The following is a 19,240-nucleotide window of genomic DNA, read 5'->3' on the forward strand; positions in this document are numbered from 1 at the left end:
AAATCGCCTATACATGAATCTACGATAAAATATGGTTGGCTGTTGCATTTCACCCCCCTATGATTGTGAGAGATTCTACTTCAGTTCCATTACATACGAATTATTTCAGGGCAAAACGGTTGAAAACAGCATTTCAAAAACATAAATATGATAAAAAGTCATACAGACCTATGTGTAGGACCGTAAAACACGTTTTGATCTTTACGAGCGAATTAAATTAGCTTAATTATGATTCAGCGGTGACGTCATAAATGTATGACATAAAGTATTACGTCATAATGATGTGACGTCATATAAAGTTAAGCTTGTAACTCGTAACACAGGGTCAACTCGCCTAATTTGATGATTCTCTTCATAATTAGTTTGCGAGCTGTTAGATTACTAATTCATAAATACTTCTCAAAATTCTGATAAAAAAGAAACAAATATCTATACGTTCCATTGGCTATGCAACACTTTCTGACCATAGGGGGTAAATTGTAACAGCATATGACCCGAATGACGTATTACGCTGAACATGTAGTATCCCGGCACAACCAGTTTTCAACCGCTTAACAAGTTTTCTGTGCAGTTTTGTACAAATGCAAGTTCAAATCTTTGGTTTATTGTCTAACACTTTCTATCAGCATAAGTGCTATAAAAGCATACCATTTAAGTTTCAAGTTTCTAACTGATCGAATCCCTGGCAGGATGATTTTGAAAGCCATCAGTAGGAAGTCATGCTGAAAATTTACAACCTAAATTCGACCACAGGTGGTATTTTCCTTCCAGCAAAATGAAACAGCACTAAACTTTTACTGTAGTTTCATTACAACATGACAAACATAATACACACAAAATTCAAGTCTGGCAACAAACACTAAAACCAACATGGCAGATCAATATACTGTAGGTACACTTGCCTAAATTGGCACCTAAATTACAGGGGGTAGGGTAAAGTAAATGGCAGCCTAAAGTTAGTGCATTATCTAAAGAACTATATCATGTGCTCAATTACTCGAGAGAACCAGGGTGTCACATCTGCTACATTGATAGCTGTCACATATGACAATGTATTATATAATTGCTAAGCTTTTGACACTCCAAATATTTCAAATTGCTTAGAAATTGAAAAAAAATGTTGCAAGGACAGGCATCATGATTGCATTGTCAAAATAATTTAATAATAATACGCTTCACAATTCTGGCAGTAAGCATGTGTTAAGCAATAAACATTTAGTGCAAAAGATATATAAATACTGATATTGGCTTATGCAAGAATAGATAGTAGACAAGGAAAGATGCAGGTTTTTTAGTAATAAGAAAAACCTCATGAAAACATAGTACTGCTACATAAATGGAATCGATATAATTTTCTAAGTATCAAAACTGAAGGCGAATAGGTTCCTAACATGTTCTGTCTCTGCTTTAAACAGTGAAACAATCACAACTGATAAATTTGGCTTGTAAAGATTTTTATTATACAAAGTCCTAGGCGGTTGAAAATAGGTTGTGTTTGAAAATAGGTTGTGTGGGGATACTGTAAAATGCGAATTATTTGCGTTGTTAGAATCGAAGTAATAAATCTGTTCCAATAATTTTATCAATTAATAAAACATGGGCAGTCGTTGGATGCGAATAATTAAATCACTCGTGCTACGCACTCGTGATTTAATTATTACGCATCCTAACTCCTGCCCATACTTTATTAACTGATAAAATATATGAACAGATTTATTATTTCTTAAGTCAATAATGTAGGAGATACATTTTTGTATATTTTGCGCTATCCCAAGAGTTATATTTGACAGGACATACACAATTTCCTATTTGCCAGTTTGGCTGAAAAGTTGATTATTGGATAAGGTATTTGAACATAAAGACACACATTATAACTTCTCCCATTTTCATTAGAGTATCACCAGTGCGGGCTAAAGAGTTTAACTTTTATTCAATAACAAAGTCATATTTTTTCCAGTATCTCTGCAACAAATGGTGTTAGTTTTTGAAATATGTTAAGGTAATTCTGCACGTTTGATAAACCGGAAGTGATGGCGTAACGTTATTTATCTGGATAACGTAGAATAAAGCACGGAAAAGAAAATCACTTTTTGAATTAATGGCAACCCGCGAGTAAATTTATTACAATGGCAACGCAACTGTCTTTCTAAAATTAAAATATGATATTAAAACATCTGATACCTTAAAGAATTCAAAATAATGGCTTGAAACCAGCTTGAACAGTGTGGATATCTTTAATCAATAATATCTCAGCCCTATACATTTTATTTCACTATATTAAAGGTCTTAGGTTTATTTTCGACTGTGAGAAGATACATTAAAATCTACATTGTAGAAAAAAAAACTATTCGCGAAAATGTTACGAATATTGTGATTTTCCCATAGACTCCCATTATGAAATCCTGCGTGATGTCCATTTTTTTTTAAATCAGTCTAGTAAAATTCAAGCACACGACCGTATCGTTTTTATTTGCCGAATTTTCTAAGTATATTCTGAATTTTTGAAAAATCAGAGTTTAATCAAATTCTATATTGTACAAAAAAAAATTGAACCGAACGTGCAGAACTATTTCTGCACGGTTTCCGAACGTGCAGAACTATTTCTGCACGTTTGTTAAACCGGAAGTAATATCGTAACTACATTTATTCGGATAACATAGAATAAAGCCTGGACCCGGTATACGGAAATGAATATCGTTTCATGAATTAACGGCAACCCGTAATTAAATTTATTAAAACGGTAACGTAACTATCTTTCTAAAGGTATAATATGATATTAAAACATTTTTATACGTTAGAAAATTCCAAATAATGTCTTAAAATCAGCGTGTAATGTGCGATTCTCATTGATCATGGGCGCTTATCTCAAAAACAAGCACACGGACCAATACATTATATTATGTCTCCCCCAGGAGACATATTGTTTTTGCCCTGTCCGTCCGTCCGTCTGTCCGTCACACTTCATTTCCGAGCAATAACTGGAGAACCATTTGACCTAGAACCTTCAAACTTCATAGGGTTGTAGGGCTGCTGGAGTAGACGGCCCCTATTGTTTTTGGGGTCACTCAGTCAAAGGTCAAGGTCACAGGGACCGGAACATTGAAAACCATTTCCGATCAATAACTAGAGAACCACTTGACCCAGAATGTTGAAACTTCTTAGGATGATTGGACATGAAGAGTAGATGACCCCTCTTGATTTTGGGGTCACTCCGTCAAAGGTCAAGGTCACAGGGGCCTGAACATTGAAAACCATTTCTGATCAATAACTAGAGAACCACTTGATCCAGAATGTTGAATCTTCATAGGATGATTGGCCATGAAGAGTAGATGACCCCTATTGATTTTGGGGTCACTCCGTCAAAAGGTCAAGGTCACACGACCCTGAACATTGAAAACCATTTTCGATCAATAACTAGAGAACCACTTGACCCAGAATGTTGAAACTTCATAGGATGATTGGTCATGAAGAGTAGATGACCCCTATTGATTTTTGGGTCACTTCGTCAAAGGTCAAGGTCACAGGGGCTTGAAAATTGAAAATCTATTTCCAATCAATAACTAGAGAACCACTTGACCCAGAATGTTTAAACTTCATAGGATGATTGGCCATGAAGAGTAGATGACCCCTAACGATTTTAGGGTCACTCCATTAAAGGTCAAGGTCACAGGGGCCTGAACATGGAAAACCATTTCCGGTCAGTAACTTGAGAACCACTTGACCAAGAATGTTGAAACTTAATAGGATGATTGGTCATGCAGAGTAGATGACCCCTAACGATTTTAGGGTCACTCCATTAAAGGTCGAGGTCACAGGACCCTGAACATGGAAAACCATTTCCGATCAATAACTAGGGAACCACGTGACCCAGAATGTTGAAACTTAATAGGATGATTGGTCATGCAGAGTAGATGACCCCTAACGATTTTAGGGTCACTCCATTAAAGGTCAAGGTCACAGGGGCCTGAACATTGAAAACCATTTCCGGTCAGTAACTTGAGAACCACTTGACCAAGAATGTTGAAACTTAATAGGATGATTGGTCATGCAGAGTAGATGACCCCTAACGATTTTAGGGTCACTCCATTAAAGGTCAAGGTCACAGGGGCCTGAACATTGAAAACCATTTCCAATCAATAACTAGAGAACCACTTGACCCAGAATGATGAAACTTTATACGATGATTGGTCATGCAGAGTAGATGACCCCTAACGATTTTAGGGTCACTCTGTTAAAGGTCAAGGCCACAGGGGCCTAAACACGGAAAACCATTTCCGATCAATAACCTGAGAACCTCTCGACCCAGAATGTTGAAACTTCTTAGGATGATTGTTCATGCAGAGTAAATGACCCCAATTGTTTTTGGGGTCACTCCGTTAAAGGTCAAGGTCACAGAGGCCTTAACATTGATAACCAGTTCTGCTCAATAACTAGAGAACCACTTGACCCAGAATGTTGAAACTTCATAGGATGATTGAACACGCAGAGTAGATGACCCCTATTGATTTTCATCAAACGCACGCTATTCTGCACATTTATGTTACGTCATTTAAACAACGTGTTGACGCTAAAATATGATTTTGGACGTCACAAGATCATATAAAATATCCATAATCCGCCCCTCTCCCAAAAAGAAAGAAAGCTGGTTCGAACCATTTAAGTGAGTTTGCCTTTCAATGCATCATGTGTACGTCCATTACATTGTATTTCAAATCCAAAAAAAATATGAAAAAAACAGTAAAATATTATCAGTATAGCAGCTTCGACTTATGCCAATTCGATTTATTGACGAGACTTCGGCATAATTTTCTTTACCTTATTTGTTTTTTTTAAGTGCAATAACATCACTGACCTCGAAATTAAACTATAAATAACTCCCTCCGCTGTGTACATGTACTCTGGATTCCTTTATCGGATACGCACTACATAGCTATGTTGAACAGGAATGGGAACCAAGTGCATCTAATTTTAGGCCCGCGCATGCGTAAACACCGACACGTGCAGTTCTAACAGATCGCGGGAATTAGAGGGAGGTAACTACTGATGCAAAATAAAATGCAGACTGATGCATTTAATTTATTTTACGCCAATCGAAAATGCAAATAAACTTGCCCAGGAGAAAAGGATTAATATTGTCTAAGCTTCTTCCCCAGTTATCGGTTGCCGAAATCTCCGTTTTTCTCTTCCTTTATTTATAAATGGTCTCGTGTGTTCGGGATGAATAATTTATCTAACAGCTTACTCGTAAAAATGAATGTACCACCATACGCAAAACAAAGAAAAAAGATGGAAATACAAGTTGATTTTTACTTTTACATGTTGAAATTTGTCTGTATACAGGTCATATTTACCGACAACGAAAATGATACAGTATAATGCATCATCGGATACATACAAAATACATTCATATTACAAAATTGTTTTGTTTATAAAATGTGCAACTCTATAACCAAATATCAAAACATGTTTATATTCCCTAAGTACTGACATTAACATAATTATGTTGCATATCATAGTGAAAATGATTTACAAAACAAGCTATTTTTACAACAAATGAAATTTCTACATTAAGTAGAACTGGGTTAGAGGCTTACATGCCACCCACCACAAAGTTTAGGTTTAACAAAAATATGTTTAACAAATCAACAGGAAAAAGAAACAACAAACGGGTTAGCGGCTTCCATGCCACACACCACAATATACCAAAATAAAACAGGTCTGTATTTCCGACTCAAAAACTCGTAATTTACTCATCACTTATCAGCAGAAAGAAAACCCGGAGGGTTAGCGGCTTCCACGCCACACACCATAATACAACATGAGTATGCTTGTGTATATTTATGTTTTTAAAAACTTAGTTCTAACAACTATTTTTGTGTTCTAAAAACAGAGCTTTAGAACGTCATAAACCATCAAGCATTTATAATAGGTGTAAAAGTGACCAGTGCTATATAAATTTCGATGAAGTGTTTAGACATAATAGGCCTGTCAAACTGTAATTTCTTACGCTTACAATTGTTAAAGACCTTACGAATGAAATGACATGGTATTGAAAAAGAAAAGAGACTACATTTACACTGTGTGATCTAACTACGAATAATAGCTTAATCAAATATTCAGGACAACAAACGCGCATTATATTGGGCATTGTTTGATTAAAAAGTTTCAAATTATAGATTTTGTATATCATAGTGTCTGTATATAACTAGATTTAAGTCTTATTTGATATGCTCGCTTGGTTCACGAATCTAGGAAACAGTCACAGATCTTTAATAATGAAAACTATACACAGATATTAGTAGACTTGAAAACTTAATTCAAGTGTCGTTTCTCCCAGGGGTCAATTATACCCTTGTATACACAGTTCTCATAATCTTGGCCAGTACACGAAGGACAGTAGCAGGATATTTTCCTTACATATAGGATACCTGGATTACCGGACATTGAGCGTATGCAGTGTAATTTTCTGTTTTCTTTTAAAGCTTTAACCTTTAACGTATACCTTTGTCTGTCTATTTCGCTGTCCTCAACATAGAAAAACAAACGCCCTTTTAGTATTGTATCCCCATTCCTAGGCTTGTATGAAGAAGTTGATGGATTACGGAAGTATTTATCTAAATACAAATACAAATCTTTTGCGTTATGAATTTCGCATTCTCTACGAATTACAGACATATGTGCTTTGTTTTTAACATGGCTACCCGCGGCGTCCTGCTCACCTTTACCATGGGACGTTTCAAAGTAGTTTCTTTGTGTTGGACAGTAGAAATCTGACTCTGAGAAGCTGACATCACGCATACAAAATTTAGATTTATATTCTGACTACAGCCATCGGTAAATTCATGTACATATTTTAAATCGTACTTCAACTGATCTTTCAGGTAAGATTCGATCAAAAGTTTGCGAACATGGTGAATTGTATCTCTGTCATGAATATTACTTTCAAAAATTACATAAGCATATTCTTTTACAATGTTTGGTACATGCGTCGAGCTTGATTCAGTATTTTCTGTTTCATGACGGTATAAAACAGTTACATGTATAGATACTTCATTTCGTGAAAAATAATCGGATTGAATCTCGTCCTGAAGTTCACACTTGAAGTCCTCCGAGTAATCATGTACCATGACAACATGCCCTTCCGGTAAATTATCTACGATACTATGTAGTTGTTGTCTCTGCCAATAGCACACAAAATTGTGTAGTGTAAAATTTGAGAAAAGTGAGTTTTTGATGTAATCCCACATTTCTTTCATTGTGGAAGTAACTTTTACAAACTGTTGCTTTTTTATATCTTTACCATTTCTGTCTTTCTTACCTGTAAATACGTACTCATACCTGTTCCAGGTTACAAAACTAGTACTATCATCCAATTCTTGTGCCATCAACTTTATGTTACTTACACCACATTTTGTACAATCACGTTTTAAACAGGACATTCTAAACATTTTTTCATCATTGATTGATACAGGCGGGCATAGACTTTCTTCAGTAATATCAGACAAACTTTCCCATAAAACATAATCATCTTTTAAATTTGACGTTTTGTCCAAAATCGACTTTCTGCACTCTTTTGCTTTTTTAAATAAGCTGGAAACTTCAACGTGCTGTTTACATAAACAGGTAATTATATCTTTTCTTTTTGCAGATTTAATGAAGTATGGTTTTAGAGATTCAAAGAGCCGTTGGCCTATTTTGATATCAGGATTTTCCTTAACAAAATTTAAATATATACTTGATTGTGTTGATGTTAAGATATGTTTTGGATGTTCTGTGTATGTTTTCGGACCAATGCGTTCTCTAATAACCTTCCTTTTATCATTGAGAGGTTGACTGTTTTTGACCCAGTATTCCGCTATTTTATTACGGGCGCCTTCGCTCAATTTGTCTTTTCTTGTCTTGCGCGTGCGTGGTAGATTAACAGCTTCGCCACTGATTATCTTTTTATTAAGTTTCAAACCTTTGTTCACCAGTCGCCTATTTAAACTGGAATGATTACTTAGGGCAGTTTGTAGTTTATTTTGTTTCAATATTGTTGCCTACTATACACGAGACGACTTCCTGAGTTTTTGTTCTGCATTCCGTTGTTAAACCTTTGATAATACCTAATGAAGTTTGTACGTCAGACAGAACAGCATCTGCGACCTTTTCACGAATTCTTTCACCTTCACCTTTAATCACCTTTTCAAATTCAAGGCGCCGTCTTGTTTTTAAGGAGTTAGAACTGTTTGCCGATATTAAAGCAGATATAATTTCAGATCTTTTCTCAGGTGTATAATCTCTAATAGTATCTTTTACGCATTTCACGGCCCTGCCCTTTTGCATTCTGTTTTTAAATGGCTTAGTAACAGTTATGCTGCTTTCTGTTTCAGTAGGTTGTTTTGTCCTAAATTTACGTACTCTTTTTTTTGTTAATTGTCTGATGTGTTCTTTCTTTTGCTGAATTTTATTTAGTTTCTCTAGATACTTTATGTATTTCTTATTTGTTGGTGTCTTCCTTTCAGACTTGGGAAAAGAGCTTCTATGTTTACTGACAGCTTGTTGTTTTTTTTCTTTCTTTTTATTTTTATACCACTGTAACTTTCTGCCGGAGAAAGACCTATAGGAGGTTTATCCTTCATCTGAAAATGAATTACAAATGTATTTATGCTTTTTTATTACGTATATCCACCCCAAAATTACGTACAGCATATAGATCAGAACTTGGAGCAAAAACGTACGTCAAGAAACTGACACTTCCTTGTATACTCGTATTTGAACGTCAGGCAGAAATAATGTAATTTTTTTAGCATAACACTATATACGCTGTTTTATCTAAAAGTGTATTATGTTATATACCAATAGGAAGATATGATTTTGTACATTTATTTAGAGGTAAACTGGTTTCAGGCTTCAGAGCATAAAACACATTACTGTTGATTCAGGTAGGATACCCGTTGAACAAATACGACAAAAAATACGACGTCAGAAAATTTGTAATTATTTTAAACTTCAAATTGACCAATAACACAGTGGCATTTTATACTTTCGTTTACAAAATCCATCTGTTTGTAATATGTACTTTTACATGATATAATTTTCTTTTTAAAAAATAAACAGAATAACACAAGATAAACATTTTTACATACCGTGTTCTAGTTGTATCGAATGCGTTACGCTACGACGCACAACCGTTGTTTACATTTGAAATGACGCAAACAAAGTATCTGACGTCATAATCATAACGTCGTATTTACGCGCCAAATCCAGAACACGTTGGTGCAAAAATTATCAAAATCGGACAAGAATTGCTACTCCTACAACATTTTAAAAACAGATTAAATATGTTTTTTGTTACGCGTTACACATAAAAAAACGGAACACCTTATATTTATTTTGATATTCTATTTTCAATTAACAAAAAAAAAATTATACTTCGTTTTACATTACATGCTACATATGTAAACTCTATCATGATGTATGATTTTACAGGTTTCTGACGCCTTAATTTATTATTTTTAGTCAGTTTCAAACGACTTAACGGATAAAACTAAATGTGCAGAATAGCGTGCTTTTGATGACTTGGGGTCAGTCTATTAAAGGTCAAGGTCACAGAAGCCTGTTCATGTAAAATCATTTTTTGGAAATAACTTGAGAACCACTTGACCTACAATGTTGAAACTTAATAGGATGATTGGACATGCAGAGTAGACGACCCCTATTTATTTTGAGGTCACTTGATCAAAGGTCAAGGTCACAGGAGCCTGAACAGTGACTTGAGAACCACTAGGCCAAGAGTGTTGAAATTTAGCGGGATGACTGGACATGCCAAGTAGATGATCCCTATTGCAGTCAACCATCAGTGTCTCTTTGACTTTCGCTCCTGACTCCTATTGACTTCTTGCCTATAGGACTTTGCATTGGGGGAGACATGCGCTTTTTTACAAAAGCATTTTCTAGTTTCCCAATATTATTGACCATATGTTTATTTACGACTGTTAGAAGCTTTTAAAAAATTGCATTGTAGAAAGACTTTTATTAGAGAAAATGTTATCAAACTTGTGATTTTCCCATAGACGCCCATAATGAAAACTTGTGTTGAGTCCAAGTTTTTCAAATCAGTCTAACAAAAAATCAAGCACATGGCCCTGTCGTTTTTATTTGCCAAATTTTCTATGTATACTCTGAAGGTTTGAAAAATCTGGAATTTTGATTCGAACGTGCAGAGTTACCTTAACCTCTTACACATCTTATACATCAAGGTAAGAGGAGGGCTGCATTATGTTGCCTTGTACATGCCGCTATCGGTATGGACAGCACCAGAATTGAAAATCTGAATAATGAGTAATTTGTTCTCTGGAAACAAGTTCGGGAAGAAAGCATTACAAGAACTGTAACGGTGTAGTTAAAATAGAATATGGTGAGTTAGGTTCGATAAATCATAATATTGTTTATGTTTCAGGCCGAAAACAGTTTTCAAACATTGCAGACCTACTGAATGTTCCGATTTCAGTTGTTTCAGAGAGAAAAAACTTTATGGAACTGCACTGCAAAACACTATATAATTGTAGAATCAGCAGTGCAATCAGAAATGCTGTTGAAACAACGCAAGTATTGCACTCTAATAGTTTATGTTCATACTTCCTGAATATTAATTTCTCTTTAACGTCTGGTATTCAATGTTATATTCAATGTAAATGGGCATGCCAAAAGTTGTTTGTATGGAAACTGACTTCAGTGCTCTGGCATTAACTTTAACGGCATGCCATACTATTAATGTCATAATTAACCTTCAGCTTGTGCTGTAAAACGAGCAGTTGTTATATGAGCCGCACCATGAGAAAACCATTATGTTAGTTTTCTCATGGTGCGGCTCATATATTCATGTGGTAAACAATTTAAAAAACCACTTAAACGATCATGCACAGAAACAGTGGCTTTTCATTTGGTGTTATGAAGTATAAGTGTGATATAAGAGAAGACATAGGGTCTCAATCATTCGTCCTCCACCTCTGATTCAAGTGGAGTATTCGGAAGGTATTTATGTAAGTATTGATACAGAATCCAGAAACACTGGCTAGGTTAACTGTTCCATGGCTAAGCCGAAAACAAACAAACAAACCAACATGATAACCTCATATTACTGTAAACAACTTAAGGACAAGTTTCACAACAGAATCTAATTCGTACAGAAATGGAAATGATCATGTTATGTAAATTGCGATCTATGATATCAATCGTAAAGGTGTTTGGTAAAGCATGTTTCAATGTTCAAATGACTTTTGACAGATAATAATTTTCAACAGCTCTATATATGTTCTCGTTACAGGTATTTCAGCCTTACTTATGACGCTGTTGTCTTTGTGAACGTTATTCTGATCGCTTTAAACATAAACGAGGCTGACTGGGTGTTTTGCTCATTGTATATACTAGAGATTGCCTTAAAATGGTATACCTTCGGCACAAAGAGGTTCCTCTACAGTCTAAGCAACTGGTAAACAAACAATACTAATATAAGAAAAGCCTTTAAAACTCTTTGTTTTAACATCAATACTTACTTCCGGCTATGCAAGAGTAATATGGTAATTTTATAATTACTGTAATTACCTCATTCCATCCTACTGGGCGGGAGGAGACGGGAAACTAACAAACAATGTCTTTTTATTTGCCATACGACAATCTTTTAACTGATAAAACCAGTATTTCTGCTTTTTATATATGTATATTATAAAAGCTATAATCAATTTTACAGGTCAGACTTGATTATAACGATTATATCACTGGCTATCCTGATTATCACTGAAGTACAAGGTAAATTGTTTTGATACATATAAACCGTTAGGCCACAGGCAATTTTAATCATAGGTTTCGCGGGCGTCTTTTATTTTTGGTAAGAAAATAACCACTGGTACGCCAAATCCTTAGCCTTTTTGCCTTACATGGAACACTTTTCCGTACAGTATGAGTACGAAAGAACTATAACTCTGTCTTGCTTACTTTCCTTTATTTGATATACTTGTTACACATTTCCAGACCATAACTCTAACATATAACTCTGTCTTGCTAACTTTCCTTTATTTAATTTACTTGTTACACATTGTCCAGACCATAACTCTAGAACTATTGAAGGGATTTTGTTGAACTTCCACACAATGGCAGAGGACATTTAGGGCAATGTACAAGAAATATGAATATTTGCTCTTGTTTCAATTTCCGTCTTTAGTAAATTAACTTAAAAATGTGGAAAGCTATATATATATATAATCTTCACGAGTGTTATAAAAAAAGTCCACCCTAAAGCGCTTGCATAATGTAATTCTAGAGTTCCTATGTCCTCTAACTCATGCATGCCACCTTTTTGTACAAAATATTTGTTTTAGCGTATAGCATTTTTTTGTTCATTAAACGTGATATTCCACATCGTATATCTTGTGTCATTCGTAAAGTTGTTAAAGCTAATCCCATATTACTACTCTATCTTTTAGGCAGTACAAAACTGAGTGCTTTTAACGTGTTCAGGATCTTCCGTGTTTTGCGTTTCCTCACAGACTTTGAGCGGTATGTTATTATTAATCAGTTATGCATTGAATTAAGACATATTAAAATGATTTAAAAGTAAACAGCTTATGTCTTAGTTTATCATTGTGTTAGAAGGAAGCATCTTGCCATCATTATGCTAGAATATATTAGTATAACTTTATTTGGTTGGATTTTCCTTGTTTTAAGACACACTAGTCGTAATACTGATGATCAAGTTGTATTAAGGTAGTTCTGCACGTTAGGGTCGAATTTTTTTCTACAATGTAGAATTTGATTAAACTCTGATTTTTCAAAACTTCGGAATATACTAAGAAAATCCAGCAAAAAAAAAATGATAGGGTCGTGTGCTTGATTTTTTGCTAGACTGATTTGAAAAAACTCGACCTCAAGTTTCCATAATGGGAGTCTATGGGAAAATCTCAACTTTCATAACATTTTCGCGAATAAAAATTGTTCTACAAGGTAGATTTTAATGACACTTCTCACAGTTGTAAATAAATATATGGCCTATAATATGGTTAAATAAAATGTATAGGTCCGTGTGCTTATTTTTGAGATATTTGGCTACGGTTAAAGTGAACCGCCTATTTCAAGCTAATTTTAAGACATTAATTTGAATTATTTAAAGTGTCAGATATTTTAATATCATTTTTTTAACTTTAGAAGATAGTAGCCTTGCCATTTTATAAAATTTACTCACTGGTTGCTATTAATTCATAAACTGATTTTCGTTTCCGTACGCCGAATCCAGGCATTATTCTACGTTTTCCGGATAAATGACATTACGTCATGACTTCCGGTTTATCAAACGTGCAGAACTACCTTAATGGTAGAACCTATTGTGCACAAAACTAATTATTTAAGTTTGTGATACTAGTTGTCATAAATGATATTAGAAACGTACAATATCAATGCATATCGTATAAAACAACAGTGCCTGGGAATTTCAATTTTAAACATATTTAATGCTGAATCAGTTGATAATAATATGACCGAAAAGTATATGTATATGTACTGCTAAATATCGAACTCCTCATGGAGTAATTAAAAAGCAGACACTAATTCTTTATACATTTTATTAGAAACTTTAATAACAACAGAAACAACTACATCCTTAATATTTTACGTCAACTGAACATGACTTGCAAACCTTGGAATTTAAATATTATGCATAGACTGCAGTATTGTATAGCTATTTCAAAAGTAATGAATGCATATTACATTTTAATCAAGTGTCTGTTATAATCTAAGTATCATTATCATTTCTGCTACAATGCTAGGTAAGTAGTTAGTGAAACCAGTTTGACGTAAACATGCACTTTCAAACGCTCGTATATCTCACTACACAAAAGTATACTAATATATCAATATAAATGCTGGTGTTGGTCTTTCAAGCATTTAAAAAAACCGACAAGTCGAATCAAATACTGGTGGGATATGTCCATGCTCTTTTTTTCCGTAAATTGTGCACAAAAAGATGTATAGAGTTTTGTTTATACTGTCTGTTGTCATTTATATATATTGATTTAAGGTTCCATATACCACTCATTAAATTCTATTCGTATATACCTTCAAAATTTTGTATTTTTGTTGTTTGCTTTATTTCTTGTTAAGAAATGAGCGGCAATGCTAGTGCAGTTACTCCAGTGTTCGGGACGGACTTGTTATGAAGCGTTTATTAATGATTTACCGACATTTAACACTGATTGTATTTTCCTTTTACCAGGTTCCGAATCATTTTTGATGCGGTTTTCAACGTATCCTATTCTATCATGACTTACTGCATCATTCTCTTTGTAAGTATCTCTTTGTAAATGCAGTCAAACCTGTGCTTGCTAAATGTCACCTGTAGACAGAGACCATCTGTTTTTAAAGTCATGTAGTATCATTTCCACTTTAACCATTTACATAAATTTCAACCTCAAAATAAATACCACCTACAAATTAAAATACTTTTCGTGGTGCCACGTAGAGTGGGATTTATTTATACAGGATTGACTGTACATACCTTCACGAAACATTCATATATCAATGAAATTCCTACACTTAAAGAAGGTAAAGGTATTAATTGTGACAATAAACATGAAACTTCATCTTTCTGCCCTAGTTTATCTAAGATTATTCAAGACAAATTGCAAAATGCATCATTACTTGACTATTAACTCAGTTTCTTAATAAATTGTTGATTACAATGTGGTCATTTTCAAACATGATGGTGCAAAAAGGGTAAGGCTATTGAAAAAATCCTTTTCATGTGCTTATTCCAAGTGGTATTATTTGTTTACTCTGGATTCTGAATGACCGTAATTTGCCTACCTTTCTATTTACAGATTGTTTTCTACTGTTTCGCCATCTTAGGCATGGAGTTGTTCGCGGGAAAGATTCAGCACCTCGACAGTTCTCTAGAATGGGCAGCTAACTGCAACAACACTGCCCTTAATGGTAGCGTCTTCGTTGCCAATGACTACTGTAACGTTAACTTCAATGATATCTTAAACTCTGTGGTTTTGATAGCATCGTTGCTAATCGTCAATAACTGGCACGATATCCTTTACTGCATTGGCATAATATTTAAACATTTTCAAAAAAGAACAATTAAATTCCGAATTAACTTGTTTTGTGGTTTGGAGACGGGTTATTTGTTTATTACAGCTAGTAACATCAACGGTTTTTATTGTATAGTGTTTTAGTGTGTACTCGATACTATAGATACGACACATTCATTCTTAGAGAGCAAAATTTGCTTCTATGCAAACAAGTTTGTTGTTTATAAAGGTAGTCGTTCTGTTATCAGAAATGTAATTAAAAATCAGGCAATTTTTGCATTCACTGTTCAGTTACATTTTCTTTCTTTAACATAATTCACTGATATGTGAGGGATTTGCTTTGGTAACAAGCAAAGCTGCCAGACTGTACTTCATGAGTTTCCATCTTACAATTGCAGTCGTCATAATGAAGTAAGTTTATATTCTATAATTTATATAATTCATGAGTGACCATCTTACAATAGCAGTCGTCCTAATGAAGTAAATTTATATTCTATAATTTATATATTTCATCAGTGACCATCTTACAATTGCAGTCGTCATAATGAAGTAAGTTTATATTCTATAATTTATATATTTCATGAGTGACCATCTTACAATTGCAGTCGTCATAATGAAATAAGTTTATATTCAATAATTTATATATTTCATGAGTGACCATCTTACAATTGTCGATGTCATAAAATAATTATTCAAAGAATGATATTTGTAGGCGCTATAAAAGTACTATAATCTTAGTTGTTACTAAAAACTATTAATTGTATCTCGACACTATTCATATAACAATATTTAGATTGCTTCTACCTACGAAAAATCAATATTACCCGTGTGTTGAACTCACATGCCTACGACGTCACATTCTAGAGGTCACAACGTTTGAAGGGCTGAATGTCAAAGCAATAATGCATTTCTTGCTGAAACAGCCAATTCAGCGGACACTCCAACGGAGTTGTTCAGGTCGCTCAATTCGAATCATTAGCCACTCGCCGATGTGGATTTGAAATCTTACTTTAAATGTTGAATCGTTTCATATGCGAAGCAGTCTGACAGGCTTTAGAAATTTCGGTGGTTCAACCGAAGTGTCCGCTAGTATCTAAAATATTGCCCGGAAGGTCACCTAGTATCTTCCTCCACCAACAAAGGCTGCAACGCCATCATCTGATATAAATGTGTCGGTGTTATTGTACACCCGAGACAAACAAAAATGATCCAAAGAGGCAATTTAGGCTGTTCTCTTTCTACAAGAGTTTCATAGCTTGCTTCCCTTTGACAGGACAGTTAATGACCTGCCAACTGTTGATTCACGTAAAAGTCTATCACTTACATTTTTTATCTATCGTGAAATTGTGATAAAGGTCATTCACTTTATCGTACATTTACTGTTATAAAATGACAATATTTTAAAAAAACTGCCTAAACTTGTCATTTCATCTTGGATAAACTAGCCAACCCGGAAGACATACGGTAAAAGCATGCACGTCTTCTGTTAAAGAATAAATATATAATGTGTTTTCGTCTTCTATTTCAGCATTGTGACTGCATTCATTTTGGACATGTTCATGTACGAGTACACATTTTCCAAGAAAGGTCACCTGGATACAAAGGTAGAGATGACGATCAAACAACTGCAGCTCGGTATTGATGATGAAACGTACGTAGTCCATCTCTAGTATTATTTCACTGCACTATCTATAAAATGTGTTTTTCAACGAATAGATACATCATTTGCATAAACTTATAAAGGTTTAGTATTCATATTAGTAATAGTGGTTACCAATATTACTAATATAAAGTTGAATAAGTTTGCATTGCAAAGGTTTATCCATATTACCAACACAGAGGTCACCACAATGCACGATTGTATTACGTTATATAGTAGTGTCGTACGTAGCATAATTAACGACATTTTAACTCAACCATATAAATCATCAATAACGTCCACATAAGTTGGTTGTTTTTCGAAAACGATCCTAATATTAGGATTTTGTAGATTATATACATTGGCTTTATTTTAGAATTTAATGACAACAAATGAACAACTGCTGGTTGTTATCATATATTTCTTTATGTCCATAGATATAGATCTTTATTATGTAAATATATTATTAAATTTACTACAGTGTGATTTTTTATATCTAAACATGGCAAACGATCTATTAGGAAAATGTAGACAATCTCACCACCTGTGAATAGATATCTTTATGGGAATTTTCTTTTTCTTTCAGTGGAATGGAAATCAAAGAGGAAAAAAGCAAGAAAGATGACGAAATTGATCACCAGGGAGACAGTATGTCCCACACAAAGCACATGATCCAGAAGCTTGCAGCAAGACAAAATGCGCATACGCAAGTAAAACCAAATCTTTCTAGATTTGACGGAATACGGTTTCATATGAAGAAGAGAGGCAAGTTATAGTACAAAATGTTATTGGTCAGGGAAGGGAGAGTGAAGGGAAGGGAAAAAGACATAGAACTGTTAATAACCGTATACATTTTACAACCCACAATCTTTACTACACAAATTGCTGCAGTAAAAGACAAAATAACACCCATGACATTGATTTTATACAGAGAAAGTATATAAAGTAACAACTTATTTAAAGCACTTAATGAAGCAAAAAATGTCATTGAATTTAAATAGTTCCATTTTACAGTTTCCGAGTACATAAAACATTGACACAATGCTCGTTTTACTCGTTTCCTAGTAAAGTTTGTAAAACATGATGTTTTTATTTATTCCTAGATTGGACAAGGACAGAACTACTGTTGCAACAATTATTTGAGCTAGAAGAAGAAATTGCCGATGCCGACAAAGACCATCAGTTAATCAGTATGCTGAACTAACTGTGAACATCAGCTGATTGGGTTGGTATGCTACACTAACTCGGTATGGAACCGGCAGTTGAATGTATTGGTATGCTGAACATACTCAGTATAGTGCCATCTATTGATTAGATTGGAAATATGAAACCATCAGTAAATTTGATTGGCATGCTGTACTTGCACAGTATGTGTCAATTAGTTGATTGGATTGGTATGCTGAACTATTTCAGTTTGTTGACATCAGTTGATTGGGTCGGTATGCTGAACTTAGTCAGTATAAAACCGTCTGTTGATTGGAGTGGTATGCTGAACTGCCTCATTATTTAGTCATCAATGAGTACTGGAAAGTACTGAACAAAACTTAATAATGACGTCATCAGTTAATTGGAATGGTAAGATAATTGGACTGTTATCATCTTGAAGTTTGAATGCTATACTAATTCATAATAATACCATCAGTTAATTGGTATGCCGAAATCAAAAATACTTAATGTAACGATTAGGTGACGCAATTGTAAGCATCAGGTAGATAGCTGTTTGAGCTTACTTGGACTGAGGTTATTAGTTAAAAAGCATGCTGGCTTGTCTTAGTATGAACCTACAAATAGCTAAAAGCTAAATTAGGTCAGTTTGAACATGTTAGCAATTGGGTAATTAGTGTTCCCGGATATGGCATGTCAAACGTTGCTAAATTATATATGTATGTTATTATTATTGTATGTTTGTTATTGTTATTCAATGTCTTGTCATTCATATTCTAAAAGTCATTATTGTTATTCTATATTTCGTTATTCTTATTGTATCTTTGATATTGTTATTCAATGTCGTGTCATTCATATTCTAAGTCTTACCATTGTTATTCTATATGTCGTTATTCTTATTGTATGTTCGATATTCTTATGGTAAACGTCATTATTGTTATTCTATATTTCGTTATTCTTATTGTTTCTTTGATATTGTTATTCAATGTCGGTCATTCATATTCTAAGTATTACCATTGGTATTGTATCTGTCGTTATTCTTATTGTATGTTCGATATTCTTATGGTAAAAGTCATCATTGTTGTTCAATATCTGACAATTCTATTTACAAAACGTGTCATTCTTTTTCTATGTTATGTGATTGTATTTGTATAGCATCGCTGTGCTATTTATATCGCAGGAAATCGCACATACAATAAGAATATCAAGTTACAAAAACAATAAGGAATATACAACAACAATAACGTCTTTTACAATAAGAATATCGAACATACAATAAGAAAAACGACATATACAATAACAATGGTAACACTTAGAATATGAATGACACGACATTTAATAACAATATCAAAGATACAAAGATACAATAAGA

General features: G+C 34.0%; 1 protein-coding gene across 1 annotated transcript in view; it reads left to right on the forward strand.

The window, feature by feature from the left end:
* The window catches only part of LOC123542305 (two pore channel protein 2-like), a 33,867-nt gene extending 15,708 nt beyond the window's left edge, over window positions 1–18,159 (forward strand). Inside the window, exons 10-19 of the mRNA XM_045328098.2 lie at window positions 10,442–10,586; window positions 11,309–11,473; window positions 11,732–11,790; window positions 12,465–12,537; window positions 14,246–14,315; window positions 14,850–15,063; window positions 15,386–15,476; window positions 16,594–16,716; window positions 17,291–17,469; window positions 17,808–18,159. Coding sequence (XP_045184033.2) covers window positions 10,442–10,586; window positions 11,309–11,473; window positions 11,732–11,790; window positions 12,465–12,537; window positions 14,246–14,315; window positions 14,850–15,063; window positions 15,386–15,476; window positions 16,594–16,716; window positions 17,291–17,469; window positions 17,808–17,908 — 1,220 coding nt within the window. The 3' untranslated portion in view covers window positions 17,909–18,159. The remainder of the gene's footprint in view (window positions 1–10,441; window positions 10,587–11,308; window positions 11,474–11,731; window positions 11,791–12,464; window positions 12,538–14,245; window positions 14,316–14,849; window positions 15,064–15,385; window positions 15,477–16,593; window positions 16,717–17,290; window positions 17,470–17,807) is intronic.
* The last annotated feature ends 1,081 nt before the right edge of the window (window positions 18,160–19,240 follow it).

This window comes from Mercenaria mercenaria, chromosome 1 (genome assembly GCF_021730395.1).
Source record: "Mercenaria mercenaria strain notata chromosome 1, MADL_Memer_1, whole genome shotgun sequence".
Taxonomy (NCBI): Eukaryota; Metazoa; Mollusca; class Bivalvia; order Venerida; family Veneridae; genus Mercenaria; species Mercenaria mercenaria.